We start from the raw sequence: 13,312 nt of genomic DNA on the forward strand, positions 1-13,312 counted from the left end.
TCTCTCTCACTCTCCATCGTTCTCCCTTGGAGAATCACTAATCCCATCTCAGGCTGCTGAACACAGCAGATTTTATCTGCATCCCTTCTGCTCTATCTCTTTCGATCTCTCTCTCCCTTTTCTGCTCTCTCTCCTCCTTTGTCTGCCTCCATATGGGCACCATCACTCCTATCATGCCAAAAGAGACAGGAGGAACCTGGTAGTAAAATCCTATTAAACAAACTGTAGCTCCGCCATAGTTCATATCCCAGTACCTATATTTACATCTAGATTCTTACATGCTCTTGAGAATAATGGTGGATTATTTGAGCATATGGAGCCATATAAGAACCCTATTTGGTTTTGTAAAGAAGCATGTTTGTAATAGAGATATATGAGAGTAAAGATCCTTTAACTGCTTTCACATGTCTATTACAAACATGGTTCATCATGGAACTAAATATGGTTCTCCTATAGCATTGCTAAAGGAACCCTTTGTGATTGGCAGATTGATTGATTGGTGATTTGGGGCTTTCAGGCAGGTGTTTAGGTATTTGGGTGTCTGGACTTTTGGGTTTGCCAGCGGCTGAGTGCTCAGGTTTTTGAATATGCAAGTGACTAAGTATTTGTATATCTGTACAAAAAAACAGTATGTCTGTGTGTGTGTGTGTGTGTGTGTGTGTGTGTGTGTGTGTGTTTGTGTACCTCTCCATCTCTGCTCCATGCTCTGTTCTGTGTGTATTTGCTCTGGCTCTGTTTCTTCTTTTGTCCTCCATCAGCAAACTTACACAGCAATGGCTCTGGAGGAGCTACAGAGAGAGAGAGAGAGAGAGAGAGAGAGAGAGAGAGTAATGCAGTGTACTATAATGTGCAAAATCCTGCAAGTCTTTAATTAAAACTAAAAAATAATTGCTATCCCTTTTTAATTTAATTGAATTCATTTTTTTTATTTTCCTCCTTTTTCAATCCCCAGCTCCACATATGGGCTATGAAGCCTCCCTCCCTGGCAGAGGATGAGAGAGTATCAGTGGGTTGTACTGAAACCAGAATCAGAGCAATCATGCTGTAAGACAGATTAGCCATGCTCAACACTCTTATTGCTTCATCCTCCTTCTCATCTGCACTCTCCTGGCGACATATTACCCCTATGTTCCCCATTCCACTGCCTCTCTTGGCCCAGGCATCCACACACACACACACACACACACACACACACACATACACATAATGATATATATATATATATACTTGCAAATGAGTTTTTAAAGGGAATCTTTTCATCATTAAAAAACTATTTAAACAATTCTCCATTAACTCCAGCTGAGGCTCAGCAGCCAAGGCAGGTTCAGTGTCCAAATTTGGCTTCTTTAGTTGAAGACTGGAACTGCAAGGCTCACAAGTGGTACAGGGCAGTAAGTGTCTCATTAGATGTGTAAAAAATGGGTCGCAAAGCAGATGTTAATGATTGGCAAAAAGGAGTGATTGCATTTGAGCATGCCAAAGACCAAAGTGTAAAGGAAGTAGCTGAATTTGCAGGTATATCGAAGCGTATGTTCATACAGGTCTACCAGCAGTGGCTGAAATCCCAGTCTACAGGGGAGTTCTGTCAGAAATTGGTTGTGAAGGACCTGTGTTGATTTCTATAGGAGAAATTTCTTGTAAAAAATGTATTCACAAGCCATGAAACACATCCCCGAACATCAGTTTCACCTTTCAACTGCAATTATGGAATTATATTTCCTGCAGGAATTTATATTTAGTTTGATTTTTATTTCTTTACAGTTCACAGTACTGTGTTCTTTAACACACCCACAAGCCCATATGACTTAATGAATGAGGATTGTGGTTTTAGCAGGTTGACAAAAATCTCTGGGCATTAATTTATGAAGACTTTGTGTGACCGTTGACTTGCACCATAAATAAATGTCCAGAGATTTCTGTCAACATGCTAAACCACAATCTTCAAATCTTCATTCGTCAAGGTCATACAGGCTTGTGGGTGTGCTTAGGAACACAGTATTGTAAACTGTATTTAAATTTGCACACAGCACTATACTATATATATATAATATATATAAGTGTCGTGTGCAAAATGTGCAAAGCAGTGGAGAGCAGCATAATGCTGTGCAATAAGCGAAAGTTCTAACTATATATTCATAACTTAACTATTTATTCATCTACATTAAAGAATTAAATGACCCGAATAGCCTGTGGGAAGAAGCTCTTCCACATCCTCTTTGTGTTCGCCTTTAGGGAGCCAAAGGCACTTCCCTGGCCGCAGCGAAAAGAAGAGTCCATTATTGAGAGAGAGTTGAGGTCCTTCACAATCTTCCTGGTCTTGGTCCAGCACTGCTTACAGTAGATGGCCTACAGGTCAGGGAGCTCTGTCCGGATGATGTGCTCGGCTGATCACATCACCCTCTGGAGAGCCCGTCTGTCTGCATGGTGCTGTCCCCAAACCAGACTGTGATGTTCCCCATCAGGATGTTTATGATTGTGCAAGTCAACGGTCACCTGAAATTATCCGTTAATAAATGCCCAGAGATATCGGTCAACCTGCCTAAACCACAAGCGCCATTTATTAAGGTCATACAGGCTTGTGGGTGTGGTTAAGAACACAGTACTGCGAACTGTAAAAATAAACAAAGCACCATGTGAAGTGCCCAGCTGAACACAGGGGCAACCTTTTAAGCCTTTTGTTTTCATGAATTGTGCATAGCTCACATTGAGTCTTACTGCACCCTAGACCCCATCAACCAAGCTGTGTGACGTTAATGAAGACCAGGATATGGTTTGGGCAGATTGACAGACGTTTTGGGCACTTGCTAGCCCTCCCTGCTTAAAAAACAGCTTGGTAATGATGGCCATGCTGGTCATCTGGCCAGCATAGGCCATGTTGTTAATGATGGTTTAGCTAGTCTACTAGCATAATCAAGCTGGTTGACTAGCTTTGCAAAGCTGGTTGTCCAACATGTCCAGCATAACCAAGCTTCATCATGCTTGTTTTCACCTGGCTGACCAGCATTTAACCACCTTTCAATCACTTGGACCAGCTTAGACTATTCAAAACCATCTATCAGCAAAACCTGGACTAGAGCTGGATTTTTCAGCTAGTATGCTACCATTGGGTTAACATGCTAACCATAACTGTATGTTCTAACTACTAACTAATGAGTACCCCCTCCCACCCCCCACCCCCCATCACATTTAAGGCTCCCAACACCTCAAACTGCTGCCAATGCAATGTCACTGGCAATCAGAGGAAAGCACTGGGTACACAGCTCTGGTGCATTGGTTAGCAGAAGCTAAAGAAGCATGTGGAACCTGAGCTGATCAATGAGCTCTATTCAGAGGTGAGGCTGATCTGAGCCTCCCCGAAAACGAATCCTGAAGCATGGCCATATAAATACAACTATCACTCACACACTAATCAAGAGGGCACTTGAACAGTCGAGGGTGAAGGGGCAGGGGTTCAAGCCCTCCATTGGTTCCACACACTCCTGTATAAATTCCTCACGCCTGCAGTTATTGGATTGCGTGTGGGGAACAGGCTGGCAAAATAAATGGAATTTTCCACTGTGTAACACACACACACACACACACACACATAATGAAGATGTAAAAGAGCTCTCATCAGTCTGTGGGAACTGGACAGAGGAACTGTGTATGTGTGTGTGTTCATTCTATAAGGCTTATAAAGCCTAATAAAGCTAAAGGGGAAAAGTTGAGCAGTGTTCTTTCAGTGCGAGGTCATCCAGACCTCATACCAAGGCCTTCTTTGCAGCCCAGCAAAAAGCTAATTGCATAATATAAGCAGTTGCCTTGGACCCAGACAAAACAGTCAGGTGGACGAGCTTTAAAGGTGGAAACTTCCAAGCTGGAGTGCAGTGGGGAATTACGTCAGATCTGGAATGAACTAAGAGTACTCGAATGTTCAGACACATCATATTAATGATCCAGTGAGTGTATTAGCTGTATATGAAGAGTACTTTGTGAAGGTCTTAGTCACAAGAACTTGGTGTAATGTAGTGGGTAATAGCACCATCCTTCCCATGAAGACTAGGGTTTGATTCCCTAGCCAGGCAAGCACATCACTCTATACCAATAAAAGTTCTTGGGTAAGATTCAGGTGATCATGGGAGATTACATGGCAGAGTGATGAATTGTTCACATGTGTGGTTAAAACACCTGAACTCAGTACTTCCTGAGAGGTGTCCACACACTTTTGGATCAACGTCTTGGATCAGTTTTACCTTAAGACAGCAGTTTCAGAATTAGGTTGATGCTCCATTGACTGTAATTGGGGAGAATGGCGTCTTGGTCATTGCCACTCTGGGCCAGAACGCTGCTAAAGCATTAAAGAACTATAGTGGAGGTGCAAGAGAGAGAGACCTCTCTCCAGAACTGCGTCATATTAGTGTAAAATCCTGTAGAATTACACTATCGCCTCAGTCCACATGCTTCTCTACCTTTAGATGCCACTTCTGTATCTCTTGGCTTGTCATGTACAGCTGTCCATGAGTGGACACCTGATTTGTATTTACTGCAGTTGAGTTAAAGTGAATAACACTCTAACTACAGGAGGAGCCCATGAGCAAAAAATACCTATACCCTGCATTGCCACATCTGAGACTAAATACTAGCTAACCTTACATCACATCTCTGACTGGATGGACTAAAGACCAGCACTTACTGAGCTTCAGTCCAGCAGGTTTAACTCCTCCCACTCAGCCCACAAAAAGCTAGCGAGCGCCCTATACACCACAACTAGCGGCAGGGGTCTGTTTCTCAGGGTTTAACCAAACCTTGCTGTAACAGTAACATGGATGTGGAATTAATTAGCATTAGCATTAGCATTTTTAATCACAAACATAAGTAAATCTGTCTCAGCGCTCAGTCCCATGTCTCCGTGTCACACTCACAGGTTTACCCCCTGGTTCAGTGGACTCCACAACCTATGATTCCCCCCAGACTCAAGTGACTGTTACCTGTCATATTCCAGCCAATCGCCAACCATCATCACCTGAGTTTTGATTTCCTACACCTGTGTATGCATCATTGTTTTGTATTTAAACCCTTCCCTTGTTAGTCTTGCAGTCGAATAATCATAAACGCTCTTTTCTATTGTCTTTTGCTTTGTTTGTCTGATCTTGTATGCTTTTGGTTTTGACCTTACTACGATATCAGCTTTCACTATTACAGGTGCTGACCTGGCCTAAGTCCTTTACTCTGTCTGTAGATCGCCTATCCTTCAGTTTTATCCATTTTTATCTGTTATCTGTTTTAGTCTGGTTCATCATAACCGTGTTACACTCCGTTTAACTGGTTGCCTTGTTAAAAATGACACATGATGGGCAGGGCTTTTCAGCTGGAGTTGAACATGGTTAGACTGGATGGAGTGGAAACTCTGCTAAGTGTCTTTGGGTGAATTATGGATGTATTTAGGAAAGGGCACTAACCTCAGCCATTGGTTACAACATGAGCGTAAGCCGTTTATCGCTACTATTTATGCTTCCACATTAATAAACCTGTATTCTCGCATAATGCTGATTTACATGATTCAAATTCCTAAACTAAAATCCACCTAAAGTCCTTTCAGTATTACTATGTTATACATACTATACTGATGAACCAGGTTCTTCAACAATTCTTTAGTCCAGGTAATGACTATGTGTAGAACCATGACAACCCCAAGAGCTATCTGGATGATTAAATGGTTCTTTGCTTGGTTACAGGGTTCTTTGCAATGGTGAAAACCCTCTTGTAAATAGTTCAATATACAGTAGTAACAACATGGCTATCATTACAAGTCAAAGAATTCTTTGCACTTCTGTTTAGATCATTTTTTGCTTAGAGTGTACTTTACATCTATGTAAATATTAGATCATACAGTATAATCAAATAATAATGTTTATCTGAACGAACCAAGTAGCCTCACTGTACGTACAGGGCTTGGTAGGTGTGCGCTAATCTGATTTCCAATTGACCCCAGACACATGACCTAGCCTATAAATAATAAACACGTTTTCTATAGATTGTGCAACATGGAGACCAATTTTGGATCGATGGAGCTGATAAAAACAGCCTGTGTAGGAATAGCTATAGCATAGCAGTGTGTCCCTACAGAGATCAATACTGCTGCAGCAGGAGAGGTTTGATCAGAGAGTAGGTCACTAGCAGATGAAAGATCAATAAAGGTGTGTTGAGAAATGGAAGAAGCATTGCCATCGTGGTTAAAGAAGGCCAGTACCTTCATCTGCTAGAGGAGGTTGTAATTGTGCCTACAAATACTATTAATACCAAGACAAGTCAGAGTACAAATACTATTAATAACAAGACAAGTCGGAGTACAAATACTATCAATAACAAGACAAGACAAGACAGAGTACAAATACTATCAATAACAAGACAAGTCAGAGTACAAATACTACAAATACTATTAATAACAAGACAAGTCAGAGTACAAATACTATCAATAACAAGACAAGTCAGAGTACAAATACTATTAATACCAAGACAAGTCAGAGTACAAATACTATTAATAACAAGACAAGACAGAGTACAAATACTACAAATACTATTAATAACAAGACAAGACAGAGTACAAATACTATCAATAACAAGACAAGTCAGAGTACAAATACTACAAATACTATTAATACCAAGACAAGTCAGAGTACAAATACTATCAATAACAAGACAAGTCAGAGTACAAATACTACAAATACTATTAATAACAAGACAAGTCAGAGTACAAATACTATTAATACCAAGACAAGTCAGAGTACAAATACTATCAATAACAAGACAAGTCAGAGTACAAATACTACAAATACTATTAATAACAAGACAAGTCAGAGTACAAATACTATTAATAACAAGACAAGACAGAGTACAAATACTACAAATACTATTAATAACAAGACAAGTCAGAGTACAAATACTATTAATAACAAGACAAGTCAGAGTACAAATACTATTAATACCAAGACAAGTCAGAGTACAGAACAAATACTATGAATACCAAAACAAGCCTGAATACAATTACTATAAATACCAAGACAAGCCTGAGTAAAGTACAAATACTATCAGTACCAAGACAAGCCTAAATACAATTACTATAAATACCAAGACAAGCCTGAGTAAAGTACAAATACTATCAGTACCAAGACAAGCCTGAGTAGAAATACTATAAATACCAGGACAAGTCTGAGTACAGTACAAATACCATAAATACCTAGACAAGTCTGAGTAAAGTACAAATACTATAAATACCAGGACAAGCCTGAGTACAGTACAAATACTATGAATACCAAGACAAGTATGATCAATTTACAGTACTTTACTGTGTAAGTTACTGAAGCTCCTGAAAATGATGCATCCTTGTACATGAGTTAGAGGTTAGAGAAACAGAGCATGAGGGAGAATGTATTAAGGTATGTGTGTGTGTATGCGTGTGTGTGTGTGTGTGTGTGTGTAACAGATTCAGCACGGAGAAGATCGTTAAATCAATACAGACTATCACTGTTTAATACTGTTTCTTCAAGGTTATTCAGTGTTCACTTTTACAGTGGATAATCACACATTTATACACTCCTGGGCCACTTTATCAGAAACCTCTATCTCATAGCTCCACCTTGTTGGTGTTAGTTAGAGACTTTAAAACATCTGGTGATGTACAGTTTGTGTACTATTTAAGTGCCTGCAGCCACACCAGTTTCAAATCGCTGCGTTGGATTTAATTAAAAGTGCATTTGTTTATTTTATTATAATGTGTATAAGCAAATATTCAGTCGCTGTATATAAAAAAAATGCATGAACAAAATCCTAATTGGGTTTGTCATGACAAATTAAAAGGCCCCTTCTTATTTGCTGCTTTTAGAAGCCCCAAGGCTGAACCTTTAGCATTAGGTAAAAAACAGTTGCCTGGCTAACTACAGTAGCCGTTGCCAAAATAAAGCTACAGTGGAGAACTTCACTTCCTCATTATAAACATCAGCAATGCAGGCTCATAAAAATGCGTTTTGCTTTATATTCCACAGTTATGTTTGGAAAAAAAAGGAAATGGGGTGTGTGGGAGTGGATAACAACAACAGTGGTTCGATTCTCCACATAAAACGCCCACATGAAAAGCCCACCACACTACACCAATAAGTTTTTGGGTAAGGCTCCTAACTCTACATTCTCCTACCCGAACGTATAACATGTATTACATGATTCTGTATTACGATTGTAAGATCTCTGGTAAGAGCATCAGACAAATGTGGTGGATAGAAAATGTTACATAAAATATAAATATAAATATTATTTAACAATAAGCAGTTCACCATTTGTGAAGTTTTTAGTTCTATAAAGAACCATTTATGTGAAGGAGATCAGTGTGAAGTACCTTCACCAAAAGACAAGGTTAAGTACAAATACTACCAACGCCAAAACAAGTCTGACCAGTGTGAAGTACCCTCATCTTGGTAAAGGATGTTCATATAAAAATATTTACTAAACTGTTCTTTTTGGAAGCAGAAATTGTTCTTCAATGGCACAGCTCAAAGAACCCATTGTAGTTTCTTTATTTTTAAGAGTGGATTGGATATTACTATACTTGGATGGTATAGTGTAGATGCCTTACAGATGCTGACCTGACATTCAACCTTCAACTGAACATCTATTAAACGCAACTGAACTGTAATATGAATGTAAATGACTGTCTATTGAATGTAACCCTAAATCCTAACCCTTAACCCTAACCTTAACCTTAACGAACTACCCTAAACTATCCTTAATATAAACCTCAAATATAACCCTAAACCTAATTGTCAAAGGTTAAGGTTAGGTTTGATTTTGACACCTTGCTACCACTGAGAGAAGTATGAATGACAGGTAATCTGTCTGTGGGCTGAAGCAAAGTTGGGTCATGTAACAAGACAATGATCTAAAGCATACAAGCAGGTCTAAAAAAAATAAGTAAATATAAAAAAATGCGACAAATGTGACATTTATAAAGGACCTCTCTAGACAGCAGAGCTGGCACTTAGATAATAGGGATTGGACACTCTAGATAGCAGACATAGGACACTCTCTAGGCAGCAGAGATGAGAATCTCTAGATAGACATTGGACTTGCTAGATTGCAGAGATTATGTGATTCTAGATAGCAGAGATGTGACTCCAGATAACAGGGACTGGACACTCTCTAGCATCAGAGATGGAACTCTATAGATAGCTGAGATAGCTAGGCAGCAGAGATGGGACACTCTGGACTCTCTGACAAAGGAAAGTCAAAATCACTCCCAAGCAATCCCTTTTCAGCCTCTCTCTCTCTCTCTCTCTAGGCCACAAAGATGAGACACTCTAGATAGCAGAGATGGGTCACTCTCTAGACAGCAGAGATATGATTCTCTTTATAGACATTGGACTTGCTAGACAGCAGAGATTGGACTCTTGATAACAGAGATTGGACACTCTAAAAAATAGAGATAAGATGCTCTAGACAGTAGAGATGGGACTCCTGATAACAGAGATTGGACACACTCTAGATAGTAGAGATGAGGTGCTCTAAACAGCAGAGATGGGAGTCTAGATAACAGGGACTGGACACACTAGACAGTAGAGATAAAGTGCTTTATACAGCAGAAATGAGAATCTCTAGATAGATATTGGACTTGCTAGACAGCAGAGATGGGACTCTAGATAACAGAGATTAGACACACTAAACAATAGAGATAAGATGCTATAGACAGCAGAGATGGGACTTTTGATAACAGAGATTGGACACATTCTAGACAGTAGAGATGAGGTGCTCTAGACAGCAGAAATGAGACTCTCTACATAGACATTGGACTTGCTAGACAGCAGAGATGACTTAGATATGACTATTTAGGCAGGAGAGATTGGACACACTCAAGACAGTAGAGATGGGACTCTTGATAACAGAGATTGGACACATTCTAGCATTAGAGATCGAACTCTATAGATTGCTTAGATATGACTATTTAGGCAGCAGAGATTGGACACACTCAAGACAGTAGAGATAAGACTCTTGATAACAGAGATTGGACACACTCTAGCATTAGAGATCAAACTTTATAGATTGCTTAGATATGACTATTTAGGCAGCAGAGATTGGACACACTCAAGACAGAGATATTAGTTACTCTCTAAATAGACATTGGACTTGCTAGACAGCAGAGATTGGACTCTTGATAACAGAGATTGGACACACTCTAGATAGCAGAGATGGGACTCTTGATAACAGAGATTGGACACACTCTAGATAGTAGAGATGGGACTCTTGATAACAGAGATTGGACACACACATTAGAGATCGAACTCTATAGATTGCTCAAATATGACTATTTAGGCAGCAGAGATTGGACACACTCAAGACAGTAGAGATTAGGTGCTCTAGACAGCAGAAATTAGACTCTCTACATATACATTGGACTTGCTAGACAGCAGAGATTGGACTCTTGATAACAGAGATTGGACACACTCTAGATAGCAGAGATGGGACTCTTGATAACAGAGATTGGACACACTCTAGCATTAGAGATCAAACTCTATAGATTGCTTAGATATGACTATTTAGGCAGCAGAGATTGGACACACTCAAGGCAGAGATATTAGACTCTCTAAATAGACATTGGACTTGCTAGACAGCAGAGATTGGACTCTTGATAACAGAGATTGCACACACTCTAGATAGTAGAGATGGGACTCTTGATAACAGAGATTGCACACACTCTAGATAGTAGAGATGAGGTGCTCTAAACAGCAGAGATGGGAGTCTGGATAACAGGGACTGGACACACTAGACAGTAGAGCTAAGGTGCTTTATACAGCAGAAATGAGAATCTCTACATAGACATTGGACTTGCTAGACAGCAAAGATGGGAGTCTAGATAACAGCGACTGGACACACTAAACAATATAGATGACATGCTCTAAACAGCAGAGATGGGACTTTTGATAATAGAGATTGGACACATTCTAGACAGCAGAAATGAGACTCTCTACATAGACAATGGACTTGCTAGACAGCAGAGATGGGACTCTTGAGACAGAGATTGGACACACTCTAGAATTAGAGATCGAACTCTATAGATCGCTGAGATAGGACTATTTAGGCAGCAGAGAGGGGACACTTAGAACAGGCTGTATGTAGAATTTTACTCTCTGACAATGGAAAGTCAAAATCACTCTCCAGCAATCCTTATTCATTCTCTCTCTCTCTCTCTCTCTCTCTCTCTGTTAGTTACAGCTCTCTTTCTGATCGTTCAGTCTCTTGTATTTTGTAATCAGTGTGGGTGGATGGAGCCTGTCTTAGAGAAACAATAGTGTGGTTTTCTCTAACCACCTTTCATCCCCTCTCTCTCTCTCCATCTCTGTCTGTCTCAGTCCATCCCTGCTGCTCTCTCTGACTGCGTTTTGACAGGTGTTTTATATTCTCCATCATATCCGAAGGTCTAAGCTAAACGGTATGTATGCAGGGTTATCTGTGTCTTGTTCTCTCATGAATACTGAGCACCGGTAAAGCCTCACTCTGCCCTATTGCATGCCACTCACTCTGCTTCCTACCTGAATTTTGCACTTAGAATCTATCTACACTTAACACAGCACTCTACAGCGCCAGATTAAGCCTAGGTCTATACTAAAGAAGACTTTTCAATGGTGATTCACTTAAGCACTGTGATTTAATCCAAGACTTGTCTTAATCCCTGTCTATGAAACTGAAATGTACTTATAAAGTCACGTGAAAAAGTTACAACATCCCATCTTTGTCTTTTTTAATATATTTAAACATCTGGATGTTTGTCTTTGTTTGACCTTCATCTTTAAAAATCATTTGTAACATGTAATTAATAAAAATACTAATTTCCTGTGGGGAGAAAGTTAGAAATCAGAATCAGGTGCAGAACATCAGCTTCAGATGATTAGAACATGGTAAGAGAGGATTTCGGAGGAACTCGTCTTATTTAAGCTATTCAGCTATTTCTTTGCATACTCAGTTATCCTCCTCTCACCCTGTTCTTTAATGGTTAGGACTCCACTGGACTGACCACCACAGAGCAGGTTTTATGATTTGGGTGGTGGCTGAGTAATTCTCAGCACTGCAGTGACACTGACTGACATGGTGGTAGTGAGTGTGTTAGTAGTGTTTGTTGCGCTGCTGGTACAAGTGGATCAGAGTGCAGAGTGCACGGCAGTGCTGCTGGAGTGTTTAAACACTGTGTCTGTCCACTCACTGTCCACTCTATTAGACACTCCTACCTGGTCGGTCCAGCTTGTAGATGTAAAGTCAGAGACCGAAGCTATGATCGTCCTCTAGCCCTTCAACAGTGCTCACAGTAGCTGCCCAAAAAACACTGCCCACAGGATGCTTCCCACAGGATGCTGCCCACAGGATGCTGTTGGCTGGATATTTTACACTACTAACACATCATCACTACAATAGTGTTACTGCAGTGCTAAGAATGACCTACTACCCAAATAATATCTGTGGTGGTCAGTCCTGTGGGGTCCTGAGCATTGAAGAACAGGGTGAAAGGAGGCTGATAACAGAGTCTGTAGAGAAACAGAGGGACACAGTCTGGAGTTATAGAACTACACAGTTCTCATATATGGGAAGTGGAGCTGATAGAATGCACAGTGAGTGTAGAAACAAGCTGATCTCATTTTGGCAGAGACTGTCCCTTTGTACAACATTCTTTTTATATATGTATGCTGTATTTAATTTGATTAAAAGCTGATTACAATGCAGTGTAGACCTTTAGAAAGTGCTTTCTATCTATTTATGATAAACAGGCAAATATCATCACCTCAGCTAACAGTACTGATCTACTCTCATTCTTATTTCATTCTTATGGAGGGTGGTGAGTGTGTGAAGAGTTGGTTAACTGATATTAAACATGTGAGTTTCACTAAATGAAGCTGCTATTTTCATTCTACTAAATATACGACCTGAAGGAAATACTCTGCTTGTCAGCATGCAACAGAGGAGTCCTCTCGGTAGGACAGATGGAAACAGACAATGCAGGAAGAGCTGATGCAAGAACATCGTGACTTGTATCAAGGAATAAGTGGTCTACCAGGAGAACACACAGTACAAACTGACGGAAGCAAACCGGGAGTCGTTCATCAGCACAGAAAAGCTGCTCACTCTCCACGACCAGCTGAAAGCAGTCAGAGTCGGAGAGAATGGAAAAGCTGTGATAGAGAAGATGAGTCCTCTGAGTGGGTTAGTTCTGCAGACACCGTGAAGAGAAAAGAATGAGAAGAATGGAAAACTGCAAGTATGTGATAGACTAAGAAGAATTGAACAGCAGTAGAAAGAGACA

General features: G+C 40.2%; 1 protein-coding gene across 5 annotated transcripts in view; it reads right to left on the minus strand.

Moving 5' to 3' along the window:
• The window catches only part of LOC140550319 (RNA-binding motif, single-stranded-interacting protein 3-like), a 121,108-nt gene that overhangs the window by 19,875 nt on the left and 87,921 nt on the right, over positions 1-13,312 (minus strand). For all 5 annotated transcript variants that reach the window (XM_072674246.1, XM_072674247.1, XM_072674248.1 and 2 more), the window contains exon 7: positions 685-788. In XM_072674246.1, the coding sequence (XP_072530347.1) occupies positions 685-788 (104 nt within the window). The remainder of the gene's footprint in view (positions 1-684; positions 789-13,312) is intronic.

The sequence above is a fragment of the Salminus brasiliensis genome, chromosome 2 (genome assembly GCF_030463535.1).
Source record: "Salminus brasiliensis chromosome 2, fSalBra1.hap2, whole genome shotgun sequence".
Lineage (NCBI taxonomy): Eukaryota > Metazoa > Chordata > Actinopteri > Characiformes > Bryconidae > Salminus > Salminus brasiliensis.